Below are 19,509 nucleotides of genomic sequence, written 5' to 3'. Positions count from 1 at the left end.
CTTCTCCATGGGCTTTTTTAGCCCAAGAAAAACTTAAAGGGACAATAAGTAGGTCTCTTTTCAGAGTTGAAGCGCAGGAAATCCTGTGCAGGAAATGTTACTTGCAGTTGCCAGTTTGACCAAGAGATGGTACTGTGTGTATGCACAGTCGTCACAAGCCAGTGATGATGGGATAAATACCTCTGTATCTAAACCACCCCGATTTAGAGGTTCAAAACTCACACATTTACTGCAAAGGTGCATTTCAGTGCACTTCATTGATCATGCAAGGAAAGTCAGAAGTTTGAGCACAGTCAGTTTAAAATTTGCTTAGACTGAAAGAGCACAAATCAGCCATCACATACCGTATTTAGCTCCTTATGTAAGAAAAAAAGTTCAAGACATATACAAAAATCACATATAATTGACATTGAGCGATGTATACAACAAATACAGAATTTTCTGGAAGATTTTCCCAATATTCTTCTTAGCATTCCCAACTTCTGCAAATCTGGCTTTGTGACCTCCAGGCTTTGCAATAAAGTCAGAGCAGTCAAAGCTCACGCAAGGCAGGAGCGTGCCCTTGTCACAAGGAAGGGAACAATATCCCGGGCTGCCCGAGGTAAAGAATTGCCAGAGGGTCAGGGGAGCTGATTCCTGCCTTGGGCAGCACTGCTGAGGCCACACCTGCAGTGCTGTGCCCAGGGCTGGACTCGTCACCACAAGAGGTGACCAGCAGCTCCTGGTGACCCTGCTGGGGCAGCAGCTGGGACAAGATGACCTCTGAGGTCCCTTCCAGCCTCAAACACTCTGCAGTTATTCTGTGGAAGTGAATCTATACAAAAAACCTAAAACTCAAGAGAGTTTGTTTCTAGCTTAAATGACACAGATAAGCAAACAATTGTAAAATTTAATAAAGAAATACTAGGAAACCACTGAACTCCCTGGACTATATTATGTAATCAACTTCTCAAATTATTTTTAAGTTTTTGGAGATCATAGGTTTCTGCAAAACTATTAATGACTCACTCCAGAGTGAAAGCTGTTCATTTCTGATACCTTATTTCTTGTCTTTTGACCAATTATTATCAATCCAGTGGCATTCTTTTTATATTACAGCAACTTTAGGAACATATTTAGTCCAAGTCTCTAGCTCAATATTTTTAAATAACCTCCATTAAGCTACACAAATTCAGTAGTTTCTTTCAACACATTTTCTCATTTTTAAGTGGTTGCACTTTTCTGAATTAGTCACAAGAGCAATGGATGTACTCAGTATATTTTTTAACTCCTTGAAGGGTTTAGGATCTAAACAGCTTGGGGTCAATGTTGGAGAGCAGCTGTCCAACAGTTACATTGGAAGTGCACTCTGTGCATTGTTCAGAGCCATATTTAGATTTGCATTTCCTACTCTGGGCTCCTCAGTGCACAGCTCCTTGAAGGAATTGTCACTGGCTGTCTCTAAATGCTTCACCTCATCTGTAGCCTCCTCCAGTGTGGTCTGAGAGATAAAAGAGCCCTCAACATCTGCACACCAGATAAGCTGGAAAGGTGGCAGCACCACGTCCCACCCTGTACAAAGAAACCAAGCAAACAACTTTGCAAGAGGACAGCTTTTAGCACAGCTGCAGGAAGGAGCCACTGCCCACCAGAGCAAGCAGAAGCTGAATATTTTCATGGTAGCCAGAACCAGCCATGGGCCAAGGTAAGCAAAAATCATTTTTGTTACTTCCAAGCATTTGCCAGCCATGTGTCAGGAAGAGACAACTGTTCCTGCTCCAAGACAGAGTTCATGAGGCTTGGGGAGAGCTGAGCTTGCAAGGCAGGAGCCAAGTGCTCTAAAGGCTTAGGGAGCTCAGTCTGCAGGGCAGACTGCACAAAAGGCTCAGCAATCAGAACCTGGTATTGATGCCTGAGAGGAGACTGAGAAGCAGCAAGGAGCAGCTAAGGCAGACAGGTGAGGGCTTGGAAGCAGAGCTAAGTGAATCCTCATCGCAGGGAATGGGGGGTGGGAGGAATTAAGGAGACAACACAACTGAAACAGAGAGATGAGCAAGTGTTTGAGCCTCTGGAGCAGGGAAACAAGGCTCCAGGAAACCTGGAAGACAGTGACAGTAAGATCCATGAAAAGTCATATGATGGAGCGGAAGCCAGACTCCACATCACTCACTGTTCTACAAGACACAGAACAGACATTTCCATCACAGAGAAGAAAACAGAATGGGTCAGCAAGGGGAGGTGGGTTATGTGTCACATAAGGGGCAGCAGCTGCAACCCACAGGGCCAAGGATCTTAGTGATGGGCTACAACCCAAAGAGGTAAATAAGGTCAGGATGATTCCAAGGCTGAGATAAAACAGGGAGTAACTGGCTGCTTGAAATTGTGACAAGTTTTTTTCTGTCTTCTGGTGCTGGACAGAAGCACATAGGATGTGTATGAAGCCTGTGTAGGAGACAGGAGGAGGAGGATCTTTCCTGTCTCCGGCATGGCATTGCCAACTGATGTGGTACAAAGTAGGAAAACTGGAGTTTGATCCAGCTGTGCATTTGAACCTGCAGTGAAGGTTGCACTTAATGATGTCAGGTATAAGCAAAGGCAGCTCAACAGTCACTCAACACCAGAACAGCCAAGCTCAGAGTGAAGTCCCTACCATTACTGGATAGAAAGTCTCTAAGGCAGGGGGAGAATGGGTGTTTCTCCACGCACAATCAGCTGGTTTTGCGCCCCAGAATGTGGCTCAGGGCCCGACTGCAGCCAGCTCACAGCCCCAAACTCATTCTCTATCTTCTCACACGACAGGTCTGAGCATCCAAAAATGTGATTTCATGATACCAGAGAATAACAAAAACCACCACACAGAAGAGATCAGCACTAAAAGGCTCATAGTGAGGAGAGGACAGCCATTCACCATCACTGTGAGATTCTCAGCTCCAGTACACAACTACCTGAAGCAGATGAAGAGGACCTTCCTCATTGTACAGACAGGTAATGTCATAACAAACCTACCAGAGCTCTGCTCCTCCACCAGAGCTGGGGGCAAAAGCCATCTCCAGAGCTGGGCAGGGGTGCCAAATTTAGATGTGAGGCCAGTAAACTGTTTATGTGAGGCAAAGCAGAGTCTCCTGCAGGATCACAACCAGATCCCTTCCAGAAGGGATGCTGCACACAATAACCAACACAGCTTCACCATTCCGTGGTTACAAAATGCTCATGGGATCTCTTCTGGCTTTTGGGGTTAGGAGTGCTCAAACCTAGCGGGCCTGTCACAGGTTTTTCTGTTAGAGTGTTTTCTATGAGACCCCTGAGAAGGGCAGCAGCTTTCAGCCCCAGCTTGTTTCACCATATTGTGAGCACTGGGCTGTTACAAGACACTAAATTCCATAGGCACAGCAGGGCTGCACCATTCTGGCCGTTCCTGGTTTCTACAAATCTATGGAAAGCACATTTCACTTAGAAGCAGGGAGGCCTGAGTGCATTCCTGGCCTTAGCAGCGTTCAGTGGGCATTGAGCTGCTAAAGGGTCACGGCCCTTCCACAAGGAGAGCTGTGGCTCCAGAGAGAGACAAGGTCCCTGCTGTCTGCACAGGTGAGCAATAAACAATGTTTGGAATAAACACAACCAGATTTCTTTGTCTGCAGGACCACATTCAGCCAAAGCAGATGAAATCCAGGCTGAATTTCCTATCTCCAGCCTGGCAGACCAGAAGCAGTGGAGTGCAGCAGTGGAGGAACAGGACCCAAACTTCTGGACCCTGCGTGTGAGCACACCTGCCAATGCCCCCATTGGCCAGTACAATCTGCTTTTCCGTGCCTCCAAATCCCCTCAGCTCCTGGGCGACTTCACCCTCCTCTTTAATCCCTGGTGCAGAGGTAGGTGGTCAGAAAGAGAAAGGCAGGCTGGGATCAGCCACTTCACAAAAAAAAAAAACAAACCAACTTTGGAGCTGTGGCAGTGCCTCCATGGAGGGAGGCTGAGGCTGGCTCACCCAGTGTTCCTTCCACTCCTGCCCTGCTCCCCACAGCACCTCAGGAGGGAGCTAGGGGCTCATAAAGCCCAAATTTTCCTGCCTCAGCACTTTTGCCTCTCCCTGGAGTACTCCACTGGAAAAGCCCTGTCCTTCTGCTAAGGGGAAAGTGTTTGATTAAGTGTTTTCTATAATAGATATTTTAGGATGAGTCAAGATTGTAATTGGTCTGGTTAAGGCCACTGTATCTTTCTTAGTATCAGAACTTATCAGCCAGGAGAGTAGAAGGGCCAGCAAGGGCAACAGCCTGGGTCCAGAGAACTTTTTGGACAAGGCAATGGAGATGACCACGAAATTCTTCTTTCCTGTCTGATTTACAGTCTGAGGTATTTCTCAGGGCAGAATGCTGGGGGCTGCCAAAGCCCAGTGGAACCTGCTGATGCATGACAGATGCAAGTGCACCTGAGACCAGCCATGCTTTCTTCCTGGTGCTTTTTTCCCCTAATCTAGATGATGAGGTGTTCTTGGCTAATGAGGCACAGCGGCAGGAGTATATCCTAAACCAAGATGGCATCATCTACCAGGGGACTGAAAATGCAATCCTAGCCCAACCCTGGGACTTCAGCCAGGTAAGCAAGAGGTCTAGTATGTCTGTGCTCTCTTCCAACCACCAGCAGAGGAAAGGTGCATAAATCTGGTGTGTACAGGACGCTCTGATGAAAGAATTCTACTCATCTCTGTGTTCTCTGCACCCACTACCTCCTGTGCAGGAGAGCAGGGACCTGTGGATGAAGTCCTATAACCCAGCACCTGTAATTTTAGCTTCCTTCTCATGCTGTCCTCTATAAAGGAATGCATTGTTCTGTATCTGAGCTTTGTGTGCCTTCCTTTCATCAACAGGTATAAAAGCATTTAACAGAGCTCAGTAATACTGTCTCTATCTATCAGGTAAAGAGAGGACAAGAAGATCTTTCTGTTTGTCTAAGGCCATCTGATATAGCCAGTGATTATTTCACTTTTGTGCCAGCAGATCTTACAAGCATCTCTGTGCCAACCTAGAGAGTGCTCCAGAAAAGTGTTTCACCTTTTTGCAGGGGTTCCATACTCTTGTCTCCTTATCACAAAAGTTTCATACCTCCTTGGTGTTTCTGTGGGCTGCTCCTCCCAGCGCTGACTCTTTGCTCTTCACAAAGCAGCCAACTGACGCCAATCTCCCTTCTCACCCAGCCGCCCCACTCTTTTATAGCATCTTCTTCTCATTGGGTACAGCTGTGGCCTGTTAAAGCCTGGCCTGTTCCTCATCTTTGATAATTGGCCCAGCTGCAACTCCTTAGGGGTGAGATTACTTTCTACACTATCTTTATTTTCTTATATTCTATCCCCCTACAGAAAAGCATCAATTTCCCTCAATCAGGGAACGCAGTATCATGCTGATGCATTTCCCACCTTCAATAAAGTTGGAGGTCTGTCCTCAGCTCCCCCTGCAGATCTCTGCCCTCCTTCACAGCCCACTTACCCAAAACCATCAGCAGAAAGGGAGAAACAATCTGCACAGTCACAAACCCTCGTAGGGACTCAAGAGAACAAAAATTCACGGGGAGTTTCCTGAAGTGATGTGTTTTTGTTTCAGTTTGAGGAGGACATGGTTGACATCTGCTTCATCCTGCTGGCTCTGGGGGAGCACTCCCAAAGAGAAAAGGATCCTGCCCAGTGCCGGAGCCCCGTCCCCGTCTGCAGAGCAGCTGCTGCCATGGTGAGGAGGGCACAGAGCAGCCCTGGCCCGAGCAGGGGGCACCTTCTCACCCCCAGGCTAAACCACTGGCCTCAGAGGAAACCTGTTCCAAACAACACCTCCTGCCCATCTCCAGCCTGTCCTGATATTCCTTCAGCAGACACGTAGGGCTGCAGGAGGTTCTTAGCAGTAAAAATGCATTTACTGAACAAATCTCAGAGGAGACTGCTGCCCCTGTGTGACGGTGTTCACAGGGGTCTCAGGTTGAGGGAAGAGATGAGGATCTGACTTCATGTTTCAGAAGGCTTGATTTATTATTTTATGATATATATTACATTAAAACTATACTAAAAGAATAGAAGAAAGGGTTTCATCAGAAGGCTAGCTAAGAATAGAATAAGAAGGAAATGATAACAAAAGCTTGTGGCTTGGGCTCTGTGTCTGAGCCAGCTGGGCTGTGATTGGCCATTAATTAGAAACAACTAACATGGGCCAATCACAGATCCACCTGCTGCATTCCACAGCAGCAGATAATCAATGTTTACATTTTGTTCCTGAGGCTTCTCAGCTTCTCAGGAGGAAAAATCCTAAGGAAAGGATTTTTCATAAAAGATGTCTGCAACATCCCTGTTCTGCTCAGCCATGACCATCATGCTTGGCACAAAAAAGTCTTCTTGGTTTCTTCTGCTTTGGGAACGCCTCCCACAAACAGGATCAGGCGGACCTATTGAAGAGAGGCAATTCCTTAATACATCTTTTCTCTCCTCCTTCTCTGCAGCTGAACTGCAGTGAGTTTAGAAGCCTGACAGAATATGAGCCTGGGCAACACCATAATGGGACACCCCCTTCCAAGTGGCTGGGAAGCATCCCCATCCTCCGGCAGTGGATTGCATCCAAATTCCAGCCCGTGCACTCCGGGAGGTGCTGGGTGTCTGCTGCAGTCCTGTGCTCAGGTACAGGGAGGTGCTGGGCGTTTGCAGTGCTGTGCTCAGGTACAGGGTGCTGGGTGTTTGGGGCGCTCCTGTGCTCAGGTACAGGGAGGTGCTGGGTGTTTGGGGCACTCCTGTGCTCAGGTACAGGGAGGTGCTGGGTGTTTGCTGCAGTCCTGTGCTCAGGTACAGGGAGGTGCTGGGTGTTTGGGGCACTCCTGTGCTCAGGTACAGGGTGCTGGGTGTTTGGGGCACTCCTGTGCTCAGGTACAGGGTGCTGGGTGTTTGGGGCACTCCTGTGCTCAGGTACAGGGAGGTGCTGGGTGTTTGGGGCACTCCTGTGCTCAGGTACAGGGTGCTGGGTGTTTGGGGCACTCCTGTGCTCAGGTACAGGGAGGTGCTGGGTGTTTGGAGCAGTCCTGTGCTCAGGTACAGGGTGCTGGGTGTTTGGGGCAGTTCTGTGCTCAGGTACAGGGTGCTGGGTGTTTGGGGCAGTTCTGTGCTCAGGTACAGGGTGCTGGGTGTTTGGAGCAGTCCTGTGCTCAGGTACAAGGTGCTGGGTGTTTGCAGTGCTGTGCTCAGGTACAGGGAGGTGCTGGCTGGTTGCACTCCTGTGCTCAGGTACAGGGTGCTGGGTGTTTGGGGCAGTCCTGTGCTCAGGTACAGGGTGCTGGGTGTTTGGGGCAGCCCTGTGCTCAGGTACAGGGAGGTGCTGGGTGTTTGCACTCCTGTGCTCAGGTATAGGGTGCTGGGTGTTTGCACTCCTGTGCTCAGGTACAGGGAGGTGCTGGGTGTTTGCTGCAGTCCTGTGCTCAGGTACAGGGAGTTGCTGGGTGTTTGGGGCACTCCTGTGCTCAGGTACAGGGTGCTGGGTGTTTGGGGAACTCCTGTGCTCAGGTACAGGGTGCTGGGTGTTTGCACTCCTGTGCTCAGGTACAGGGAGGTGCTGGGTGTTTGGGGCACTCCTGTGCTCAGGTACAGGGTGCTGGGTGTTTGGGGCAGCCCTGTGCTCAGGTACAGTGCTCCTACAGCCTTTTATCCTCAGGGGAGTGGCACATCTTTAGTGTCATCAACACCCAGCATCACTGCCTTCAAGACAAGAGTAGCAGTACATCCATTCACTGAATGCACATGTGAAATTTTATTTCCTGAGGGAGGAATGCCTCTTGCAAAGTCCAAACAGCAGATTTTGTGCCATTCCTAACAGGCCTAGCACCAGAAGAGGCTCTACATGTATCACCAGAGACACTCTTAAGGCAGGGTGCACAACTGATTCCCAGCTCTCTCTTTACACAGTTCTGAGGTGCCTGGGAATTCCCACCAGGGTGGTCACTGGCTTTACCTGGGCTCACAACACCAAGAGCAGCCTGAGTGTGGATGAGTACTATGATGAGGATGGGACACTGCTGACACAGGACAAGAGTGCTCGTGTCTGGTAAGAACACATGGCAGGGCCCCAGCAAGGATTTGAGACAATACTTGGATGTGGGAAATGAAACCCAGGGGAAAGAGGTAAAAGAGCTGCAAGGAGGTGACAGGAGACAGCTCAGCTGAGATCCTGTCTACAGGACCTGTTCTTGATAAACTCAAGAGTGCTCTATTTCTAGAGCCCACAAAGGAAGAATGATAGCCCAGTCCAGCTGCAGAAACTCCACTTGTTTCTCCACGCACAACTCTGCTCTTCTCAATATGAACTGAACTCCTTCAAGGGAGCATTAACCAGCTGTGGTTTGGCAAAAGCTTTACTCAAAAACTTTACCCTGTACCTCAGGGCTCAATCCCTGGATGTAAGCTCATGCTGTTGCCTCTTGCAGGACCTTCCACGTTTGGAATGAATGCTGGATGGCTCGTTCAGACTTGCTGCCAGAGTACAGTGGGTGGCAGGCACTGGATGCCACTTGCCAGGAAAAAAGCAAGGGTAAGATATCAGAGCAAGGGTAAGATATCAGAGATGGGCTTGAGCAAGAGCAGGGGGAAGTGAAGCAGGGCTAAATAAAGCCATTCAATATTCCTCCTTCCCCATCTTTCAGTGGAAAGATGGAAAAAGACAGGAACTCACTCACCCTCTTGACTTTAGGCACCCTCTTGACTTTAGGCACGAAACTAACATTTATGTGTTTGGTTTGTGCAGCTCATGTAGCTCTATCACTGCTTCCTAATGGCCTCCTAAACTAGATATTTCACCAGTATAGGTCAAAACTAGGGATGGGTTTAGTTGGGAAAGCATCTGAATCTTATGTGGACCACATTTTCTCTTCAGGTGAATCCTTCTGTGGGCCAGCCCCTGTTCATGCCATCAAGGAAGGTGACACACAAGTTGATTATGATGTCTGCTACTTCTTTGCTGCCATCAATGCCAAGTGTCATGTGTGGATACACAAAGCAGATGACACCCTCAAGCCAGCTTTTGGTGGCACAAAATACACTGGAAACAACATCAGCACCAAGAGTGTGGGCAGTGAGCGCTGTGAGGACATCACACAAAACTACAAATATCCTGAAGGTATGGGCAGGCACAGGCTGAGCACATTCCCTGTCACTGTCACAAATCAGGAGTAAAAGACCAGAGCAGAACCAAACCAGAGCACCAGGGTCAGCCACTTCTCACTACTTCCCCTTCTTCAGTGGCACTAGAACACCTCATTCTCTCTGTCTGCAGAGCCAAAGCAGAGGCCATCACCCAAACTTCACCCTGCTTAATGGCATTAAGGTCTGTGGAAGACCAGGTGTTTGTACGCCAGGCACTTTCATGTCTGGAATACCTTTTCTGATTTCTGTTATCTCTACACTCTGTACATCCACCTCCCATTTTCTCTGTAATATAAATATGGATAGATGTATTTCAGACTCCAGCTTTCTGAAAAGGGCTGTTGTGCTCTCAGACACTGCCTGAATCTCTCCCTCAACAAGCAGCTCCCCTCCAGAATCTGAGTGGTTTCCCTGGCTCAACCATAACACCCCATTTCACCTGTGGCTTGTTTCTCCATGGCTGCAGGAGACAACTGCAACTTCTCAACACATGAGAGCATGGAACTGTGCCTTAGCTACAGCAGAAAAAAGCAGCTGCCTCCTCTACTCTGAGAGATGCTAGCACCAAGGTGTTTTAAAAACTGTGACAGCTATTGCCAAGTAGAATCTGTCAGGCACATCCAGTGAATATCCTGACAGCTGAAGCTTTCAAACTGACCCACCCAGAAGCACAAAAGGATATCTCTCTATGCTCTTAGGAAAAGTATCTCCAGTACTACCAGGAGAAATCAATGTCATTCTCCTGCTGCTTCTCACTAGTAAACAGGAAAGAGAACCAAAGTATGTGCTTCCTTTTTTTGTGACAGGTTCTCTCCAGGAAAAAAAAGTCCTTGACAAAGCCTATAGAAACACGAAGGAACTTGAGACAACCAGCGGCATGAGCAGCACACAGTTTATCTTCTTTCCTACTGCTCTGGAAGAGCCAGTCAACATTTTCATCCATTTCCAGTCAAGTTCTTTGCAACTGGGACAAGATATGACACTTTCCATTGAAGTGTTCAACCACACTGATAGAGAAAAGGCTACTCATCTGGTAGCTGGGATCCAGGCTCTGCATTATAATGGTGTGCCCATTGCCCAGCTTTGGAAGGAAGAGTTTCATTTTAACCTCCACAGCAATTCAGGTAAGGACTCCCCTGGGTGCATGGCTAGAAAAGTCCTCTAGTGCTCTCATTTCAGAAAAGTTCCCCCAGCCCTAGGTTTACAAAAGGTTGGCTGAATAGTTGATTCTAGGTGATTACCCAGAGAGATGGTGGAGTCTCCCTAATGGGAGATATTCCAGAATTGACTGGACACAATCCTGTGCCCTGGGGTGACCCTGCTTGGGCAGGGAGGCTGCACCAGATAATCCACTATTGTCCATTCCAACCTCACCCATCCTGTGAAATAAAACACTTTGGCAACATCACCTTAGAGATTTCCAATCTGCAAATCCGCTTGAGGTCACATTTAAATGCTGCAGCTTTTAGTACAATGTTGGGCACTGAACACTCCCAGGTGTCATGCAGGGACAGACCAGGCTGCACTCATCACCTGTTGCTTCACCCCTCTGTTCCAGTCAATAACTTGAAGGTGTCTGTGCCTTACACATGGTTTGGAAAAGAGCTGGGAGAGAACCACCTGCTCAGGCTGACTGCTGTGCTTAGAGATGAGGACTCCTCCTTCATGTACCTGGCACAGGAAGAAATCAGCATTTCTGATTCCCCTCTCACCATTGAGGTACGGTTGGGCTGTCATCCTGCCTCTGCAGTGGGGAAAAAACAGCTTTTGTAGTCATAAGCAGCAAAACAATTCTGCTGGGTTCAGGGGCTCTCTGAGAAAGCAGAGCAGAAGAAATTATAATAAATTAAATAAGCTGGACTTTGCCTCTTCTGGCAAATGGCACCTCAGGCACCAAAAAAAAAAAAAATCACTCATCTCCCTTTAATCATAGAAGAATATATTTTCTTCTCTCAATTTCAGCTCGTTTCCTTCTTTCAACAGTTCCTAGAAAACATGGTGCAGTATGAGCCAAGCAGAGCAAGGATCAGCCTCCAGAACCCCCTCATGGAGCCCCTGGAGCAGTGTGTGATAGCAGTCACAGGGCGAGGGCTCATTTACAGACACAGGAATTACAGGTAAGTGCAAAGTGCTGAACCAAGAACAGCAAATGGAAAAAGAGACACAATACAAGCAAAGGAAAAGCTGTCCTCAAAAATAACCAAGCAACAACATGGAAGGAAAATATCACTATGGCATAAAAGGCCCAAGCATCCCATCCTTTATTTACAGATAATACAGATGATTTTCACACTGAAAAGGAGAAAAGCCAGCTAAGAGAACTTTCAACAGATGTGTAATACCCAAGTTGAAGCAAATATGGCATTTGTGAAAGCTTCAACATCAAAGGCATAGACAGCAAAAGGAAAACCTCCTGCCAACAAAAAGGATAACAGAGAAATGCCCCAAGACTTAGTGAGAAATACACATGAAATAAGGCAAAGTTAGAGGTCACTGAAATGAGCTAAGAAATTTAGAAACTATTTGTTGTTGAGAAATGAATTACTTTCTAGTGAGCAACTTGAACACCCCTAAGTGGAGTAAAACTGTATTGTTTATGACAGTTTTCCATCCATTACCCACTATAAACAATGAACAGTGGTGTTTTTCCCCTCTCTACTGAAGAACCAGGCAGATGTTACTTAGCCAAGAGCCACCAAAGGGGCATGCTCCCCTTCACATGACAAACACCCCACATTTGTCCCAAGAAGCTGCATTAGGACAAAGTCCCCTTAGATGTCTCCATGGAGGGTTTCAATTCTCCTGTTCTATCTCCCTCCCAAACCACTGTTAGATGACAATTTCACTGTAGTTGTTTGAGTCACTGCCAACTTTCTTCTATTTCTTGTTTTTCCTTTCCTTCTTTTTGGCACCACATTCCTGTCCAGCTAACGCATATCCCAGACACAGGAAACTAAAACCACAAAGAGGGCGATTCCTGTGTAATCCCTTCTCTCCTTTCAGGCTGGGCTCTGTGCAAGCTAAAAGCACTCAAGAGCTGGAAATCCCATTCACCCCCACCCGAGCAGGGCCCAGGAGACTCACTGCACGTCTTACCTGCCTCCAGCTCCACAACCTGAAGAGCTACAGAACAACCAACATTGCAGCTGCCTGAGGCCAGCTCAGAACAGGTCCTCACCAAAGAGTGGCTGTGATCTGTGCCCTGGTCACGGGCAAGCACAGATGTTAACAGTTTAATAAAAGCTATATTTAAAACCATGTCTGATTTTGATTATTTGCACAAACTCAACTCTCTCTTATCTGCCACTATGTCTACTCTGCAGTTTTAGAAGCGAGCCTCACTGTGACAAAGATGGGCTGAATGCTGAAGCACACATTGCAGTTCTCACCACACCTGTGCTGAAGTCTTCTGCCCTACCTGTGACAAGTAAAGAGTATCCTGGAACTTTAAAGTGATGATAGATGTAGGATGTCTCAAGGGATATATATTTATATAGAGGGATATCTCTCCCTGTAGATCCTTGACATTGGCAAGGTAGTAAACAATATCTTCTGCTGCTTTCTGAGAAAATAAGAGAAAGCTCATTCACTGCTCTCTAAGACAGTGAACAGGAAATAGACAGGAAATAGCAGCAGTGCAGAACATTTTATAATTATTCACTGGGCTGCTTAAAAAGAAGCAAGACCCTCTCATTCTGTATATATCCTTCATCCTCTGGAGACAGATAAAGCAACTAATGTAAATCTAGCAATATTTTATTTTTCTCTGAACCCCACAGTAGCTGTAATGTCCAAAGAATGGGGCACATTCAGAAGCAGCACTGCATCATCCCAAGCATCCAAGCAAAATGACACCTTTGCCATGGCAAAGGGCAACTTCCTGGAGAGGTTCTTCCAAGTAGCAGTGAAGTTCTCTCCTCCATTGTTCTCATCATTTTCCAAAAAGCCAAAGAACAGCAAAGTTCACTGGAAATGCAGATGCCAGAGCCAGTGGCAACAGCACACACAGGCACAGAAGAGTTAAAGCTGACCCTGTGTGAAGCTCTTGACTTTGTTCATGTTGTGATCTACTGCACCAGTTAGAAACTGCACCCAGCCTTCCTCTGATGGTGGACACACGTGGCTTGTCCTGCAAAAGGGAGGAAATTCATTAGGGAAGCCTCCTGGTCTGTTATGCATCCAGACAGCACAGGGGTACTGTGAAGCTCTGAATAACCAGCAGTAAAACAGGGCTGCTCTAGCCCCAGAGGGCTTTGAGCAAGAACCCACACTCATGTCTGCAGTCCCAAACCCAAAACAAGGAACCGCTATCATCCCTAGCACCTTTTTCTCACTCCCATCCCTTTGTGACTAGATAACAACATCACTGCTCTGAAATGCCAGCATCTACTGTCCAGGAATGAGTCCTCTTTGACATGAGGCACAAAGGTATCAACCTCCATAGCAGGGAACACACACTTACAAAACTGTAGCTCATACTCACTTGGCAATCTCTAAGACTTTCGTTAATACTGAGGCCAGCTTAGCAGCCTAGAAAGAAACAAAAGGGAAATAAGGTGAGCCAAGTGAGAGGAAAAGGAGGGTCTGAACAGTACTGGAAAATAAAGAGGACTACAGGGATGCACAAAAGCCTGTTATGAATAAAACTGCCATGGATCCTGATGCAGAATGAAGTTACCCATCACTGCCATGCTGCAAGTGCCTTCCAACCTACCCCTGGCTGTGACAGGTAAAAAAAAAAAACCTGTCTGTTTTTTAAAACATACATTAAAATGCTTTTTTTAAAACAAGCCTATTAGAAATTAGTAACTGATATTAAAGTACAAAGCTGCAAGTGATTGACTTTAATACAATTTGATACAAAGTAATTACTTTTTTATTTAAAAAAAAAAATCAAGCCACTGGCCAAAGGCATGAAACCAAGATTAAGAATAAAACAAATCCCAGATACGAGGAGATTTGTACTTGATTTATGATGCAAGGGATGTTTCAAAGCTCAGTCAGGTTGCCAGAATGTTGCCTAGTCAAGTTTTCAGTGTTGCCAAAGATGCAGACTCCACTGCTTCTCCAAGCAGCTTGTTTCGGTGCTTAAATACTCTCACTGTAAGAGCTTTTCATTTCATAGAAAGCTTTATTTGAGCAAGACTGCACTATCCAAGGAAAGAAGTACATCTGCAGTACCTAGGCAGCGTTAGACATCACTTCCTGAGGTTCTATCACTGCAAATCTCTGTGGATTATAGCTCAGAGCTGAAGTTTTAAGTACCCTTAAGAGGTGCAGATGCAGTATGTGCGTCCACCTGAAGTTAAGTGTGCAAGAACAAAGGGCACTCTTCATCCTTAAGAAATTATTACTGAGGCAGTTACTAGCACCCATCTCTCCCTGAAGTCACCTAAGCCTTCCAATCTGATTTCTTCCCATTCCCTGTGCAGATACTCAGGCACTGAGCTATCAGGATGGCAGATACTCACGTTAAATCGCACAGCCAGTGGGTTCACAGGTGGGTACATGCTCAGTGCCAGCTCATCAACACTGGAACAGAAAAGAGGAGAGCAAGGAAGGAATGTTCTGATAGCACAACTCACAGATTCTGGTCAAAGTCTGCCCCAGTCCTGAATGCAGGTCAGGAACAACAGAGAGATGTCAGCTGTACCTATGGGATGCTGTGTGTCCCTGTCACCATGGAGTGAGATGTGGTCACAGCTCCATCCCCTGCGCTTCTCTCCTGACCTAAACAACCCTCAACAGCTTAACAGCCTTCCCACTACATCTGTGTCCACCACCTGCTCACAGCTCCAGTATCACAGAGGTTCTTTCAACTTCTTACTCAAGACCTCAAAGAAAGACCAGTGTCACAGACATCTTTTATGAAAAATCCTTTCCTTAGGATTTTTCCTCCTGAGAAGCTAAGAAGCCTCAGGAACAAAATGTAAACAATGATTATCTGCTGCTGTGGGATGCAGCAGGTGGATCTGTGATTGGCCCATGTTGATTGTTTCTAATTAATGGCCAATCACAGCCCAGCTGGCTCGGACAAAGAGCCCAAGCCCCAAGCCTTTGTTATCATTTCCTTCTTTTTCTATTATTAGCCAGCCTTCTGATGAAATCCTTTCTTCTATTCTTTTAGTATAGTTTTAATATAATATATATCATAAAATAATAAATCAAGCCTTCTGAAACATGGAGTCAGATCCTCATCTCTTCCCTCATCCTCAGACCCCTGTGAACACCATCATAGACCAGGAGTGCTCTGGAGGGAAAGCAGCATGGGGAGAACCCTGCTTACCTTGGGCTGATCTCATTAGCAATGTCTGCTAGGTCATCCAGCTGTGCAATGTGCTCTGGAGAATCAGCTTTGCCATGGGCCTTCACTGCAGCCAAAACCTTCTTCAGGCAAGCTTTAGAAGCCTTCATCAGTCCCATGCAGGAGCTGAGCAGCTGCCTGTCAGCCTCTGACCAGTACGTGTCCCTGTTGCCCCGAAAGCCCAGCTCTTCATCTTCCATGATGTCCCCAAAGGGATCCTGCCCTTCCACCAGTGCCTGAGAACACAGAGGCACTGAAAACCCAGAGCCTGGCATCAATTCCAGTAACACCCAGGAGCAAAGGGAAAGCATAATCTAGACATCATATAAATAATTAATGGAGAAATCACAGTTGGTTAATGCTAAAATAACTGGATTAAGAAAAAACACCACTCTAACAGTGCAAACAGCAAGAACCAGGTGAATTCTTACACGATCCTAAATTGCCTCCCCCATTCCCAATTCATGGCTTTATGAAAACCTTATACAAAGTAAACCAGGCTTGAGAATAAAAACTCATTAAAATCCATGATAAAAAAATAATCTGTGTCATGTAGGAGCAAATCTATAGTAAAGTCTGGATGTAAAATAATTCCTGAGTTTCATCACTGAACCAGCCTAGAGGGTGGGTGGGCAGTGGAACAGGCTCCCCAGAGAAGTGGTCACAGCCCCAAACCTGCCAGAGTTCAAGAAGCATTTGGACAACCCTCAGGCACATGGTGGAATTGTCTGGGTTGTCCTGAGCAGGACCAGGAGCTGGACTTGATGATCCTTGTGCATCCCTTCCAACTGAGAATATTCTGAGTCTACGAATCCACCACGGCATGTCCCTCTAAGGCTTAGGGGCTTCCTTACCTGTTCCATCTCCTCCACAGCATCCTTGACCACACCTAGAGATGCAGCCAGAGCCGACACAACTGCTGCCTGGTTATCTGCAAAAGCATGAAAACTGTGGCACCCCACTGTTTCAAATCAGTCTCCAACAACCTCCATCTAGGCTTGCAATCACTGTAGGATCAAACTTCCTGCAGAGCTCAGAGCTGCACTGTTGTCAGACAAAGAATCTGACCTGATTTCCAAGCTTATACATTTCAAAACCAGTCAAGTTTTTGAGTTATTCTCCATTCATCTTTTATTGTACCAGCTGGAATGCCCTAGCAAAAGCTATTGATATTCCAAGATCCATCCTGGAGCTGTTGCTCTGCATTTAAAACACTCACCTCGTGGCAGGTTAGACACTTGCTCACAGGCCTCCCACACACCTCCAGTTGATATCAGCTGTTCCTGAGACAAGCTGAAACAAAACAAAACCCTCAAGGTCAGAGTCAATAACAGCACTGTGCTAGACTGTGGTTTGTTTCATTTTCTGCAACAAAGATGATAAACACTAGCAAAAGTTCTGCTGCAAAGATGTCACCAACCAGCTTGTCACTAGGATGCCAAGTCTGTGTAAAGTCCTTACTGCCTCCTAACAAGTATACTTGTAACTTGTAACTTTTAATCACAATTATCACAAAATTACAGAACTATGCAATTGAAAATGACAACCTCTCCACTGGGGCATTGAGAATTGTGTCTGTGAGCTGGATCATCCCTTCCACTACTTCAGTGGTGGCATCTCGAACCATCTTCCGAAGGGTAGTACCTGGGTGAGACAGAGAAAGAGCAAGAAGTTGGCACAAAGTCAGCACTGACAGAGAGCAAGTGCTGAAGATGAACACACAGACTGCTCTGTTTGTGTGGATACACTGTATAAATGAAGTTACATGTATTTTGAAGAAAAGGAAATGCTTCCCAGGTCTAAAAGAACTCTGGACAAGGATTTCATTCTTTTCAATGCTCAATCAACTACACAACTTCCTACATCATCACTCTCCCACAGATGGAAAACTGCAGCAGCAGACAGACAAGTACCTCACTCATAAACACGTTCAAAGTCTACAGAACAGCTGATAATGGGAAACCATGGTAATAAAAACTTGCTGATACCAGACCTCATTAGGCTCTGAAACACTGGGTTTCTCTATATAGTGGTGGTGAAAGAACCCACATCCCATACAGTGGTGACTGCCTTGCTGTCACCAGCTCACCTTGGCCCTTGGGTAGCCAGTAGTACACTGTGGCAACTGCAAGAATGGCATTTTGGACATCCTCACTCAGCTTCCGGCAGTTCTGAAAGCAGAGAGGCAAAAGGATCACCCAGAGTAACACCCAGCTGCAGCACATGTAGGCATCCTCACAAGCAATCACTGGCTTTCAGACCGCTCTGAGTAAACAAATACAGCACAAGAAAAAGGCACCATAAGCCAACTGTATGCATCTTAGCCTGCCTCATGATTTAGTAAGAAAACACTCCCTGGTGTGGTAGTCATGCATCAGAAAAGAATTAGTAACTTAGATCATTATTCTGAACTTAAGGTCTTTCTTTGCCTCTCCTCTCAACACCTGTATGATAAACTTCTCTCAACTGATAGCAAAAATATTGCATATTCTTTGTTAAACTTAAGGTCTGTATTCTCCAATAATCTGTCTCTATCAGCAATGAGCTGTGGCTGTGAAAGAATATAAGGAACATTTTTATTTAGTATATCTCCCTACCTTAGAGAAATTTGTTCTCTGGGCAGTTCTTGGATTATATTAATACACTCCACAGTACACAGCCCATTTAGTCAAATGAACCAAGAAATACCTCAAGCTTGCAAACACACTGCAATTTCATAGTCTGTCAAGGCTTTCTCTCACCTCTGCAGAAGGTAGTGGAGGCCTTGAGAATGCCAGACTCAGCTTTGTAGCTTCCTGTGATGTTACTTGGAATGTCTGACCTAAAAAAAAAATCCAACAGGAGCAAAAGAAGACAAAGTAACTCAGGTAAAAGATAAAAGAACATAGTAGCAGCTCTGATTCTACTGCTTGTTTACCATTTCACCCAAGAAGTACAAACATATAAATTAAACCCCATTACGAAGAAAAACTCCCTGCTGCATTCGTGCCATGCATTGCTTGTGTCCTGTCTGCTTTTTCTCACTTGGCTGGTAGTGAACCCCAGTCTGCATGCTGGTCCATGACCTGTTCAGCAGGATGTGCCAGGAGGCTTTAACAGAGACCTTTAGAAACCTTGTGTGAACGGTTCAATATCTGCCTTTGCTCGGGCACACCTTGGAGCGTTTGGTGACGAGAGTTAGGGTGGTCAGGCACTGGAACGGGCTGGCCTGGGCGGTGGAGGAGTCAGTAATTGGGGATGTTTAGGATGATCCAGGAGGCTGGATCTGGCACTGACGTGGTTTATGGTTTACAGCCGGTTAGCGGCTGGACTTGATGATCTTAAAGATCCCTCTCTTCCAACCCTGCCCATTCCGCGACTCCGTGAGTGGAGGGCACACCCCACAGCTGGAGACCCGCGGGGAGGGCAGCCCTGCCCCGGACCGGCCCCGCGGGTACCCGGCACCCCCGAACCCCGGCCCGGCCCGGCCGTACCTAGCGCGTCCCAGAACCGCGGCAGCTCGAACGGCTCTCGGCCCTCGCTCGGCTCTCCCTCTGCAACGGTACAGACACAGCTCAGCCCGCGGGGAGCGGCTCAACCCGGCTGGGCCCGACCCCCGCCCGGCCCCGCTCCCGGCCCGCACCTCGCAGCCGCGCCAGCACCGCCCGCAGCGCCCCGCGCACGTCCCGCAGCGGCTCCCGCGCCTCCATCGCTGCGGGGCGGCCCCGGAGCGCCACAGAGGCGCGTCACGTCCGCTACGAGAGCAGCCCCGCCCCATAGGCAGCCCCATAGAGATAGCCCAACCCCATAGAGACAGCCCCGCCCCATAGAGACAGACCCGCCCCATAGAGACAGCCCCGCCCCATAGAGACAGCCCCGCCCCATAGAGACAGACCCGCCCCATAGAGACAGCCCCGCCCCATAGAGACAGCCCCGCCCCATAGACAGCCCCATAGAGACAGCCCCGCCCCATAGAGACAGCCCCACCCCATAGAGACAGCCCCGCCCCATAGAGACAGCCCCGCCCCATAGACAACCCCATAGAGACAGCCCCACCCCATAGAGACAGCCCCGCCCCATAGAGACAGCCCCG

General features: G+C 47.4%; 2 protein-coding genes across 2 annotated transcripts; one reads left to right on the top strand and one right to left on the bottom strand.

Moving 5' to 3' along the window:
- The first annotated feature begins 1,609 nt into the window (after positions 1-1,609).
- Positions 1,610-12,287, top strand: EPB42 (erythrocyte membrane protein band 4.2). Its single transcript, XM_058036431.1, has 13 exons — positions 1,610-1,684; positions 2,779-2,964; positions 3,618-3,848; positions 4,454-4,572; positions 5,574-5,696; positions 6,454-6,628; positions 7,901-8,039; positions 8,419-8,522; positions 8,865-9,107; positions 9,940-10,257; positions 10,692-10,852; positions 11,117-11,250; positions 12,137-12,287. Exons 1-13 carry the CDS (start codon positions 1,675-1,677, stop codon positions 12,285-12,287), a joined length of 2,094 nt encoding a protein of 697 aa, XP_057892414.1. The 5' UTR covers positions 1,610-1,674.
- Positions 11,364-19,141, bottom strand: CCNDBP1 (cyclin D1 binding protein 1). Its single transcript, XM_058036430.1, has 11 exons — positions 19,060-19,141; positions 18,911-18,970; positions 18,179-18,258; positions 17,527-17,608; positions 16,985-17,081; positions 16,657-16,730; positions 16,292-16,368; positions 15,420-15,673; positions 14,605-14,665; positions 13,617-13,663; positions 11,364-13,262 (listed from the first exon to the last, which is right to left on the bottom strand). The coding sequence occupies exons 1-11, from the start codon at positions 19,124-19,126 to the stop codon at positions 13,154-13,156; spliced, it is 1,008 nt and encodes a 335-aa protein (XP_057892413.1). The 5' UTR covers positions 19,127-19,141; the 3' UTR covers positions 11,364-13,153.
- Between the last annotated feature and the right edge of the window lie 368 nt (positions 19,142-19,509).

Source organism: Melospiza georgiana, chromosome 17 (genome assembly GCF_028018845.1).
Source record: "Melospiza georgiana isolate bMelGeo1 chromosome 17, bMelGeo1.pri, whole genome shotgun sequence".
Lineage (NCBI taxonomy): Eukaryota > Metazoa > Chordata > Aves > Passeriformes > Passerellidae > Melospiza > Melospiza georgiana.
The sequence above is the reverse complement of the archived record's forward strand: the minus strand, read 5'-3'. Positions and strand labels throughout refer to the sequence as shown.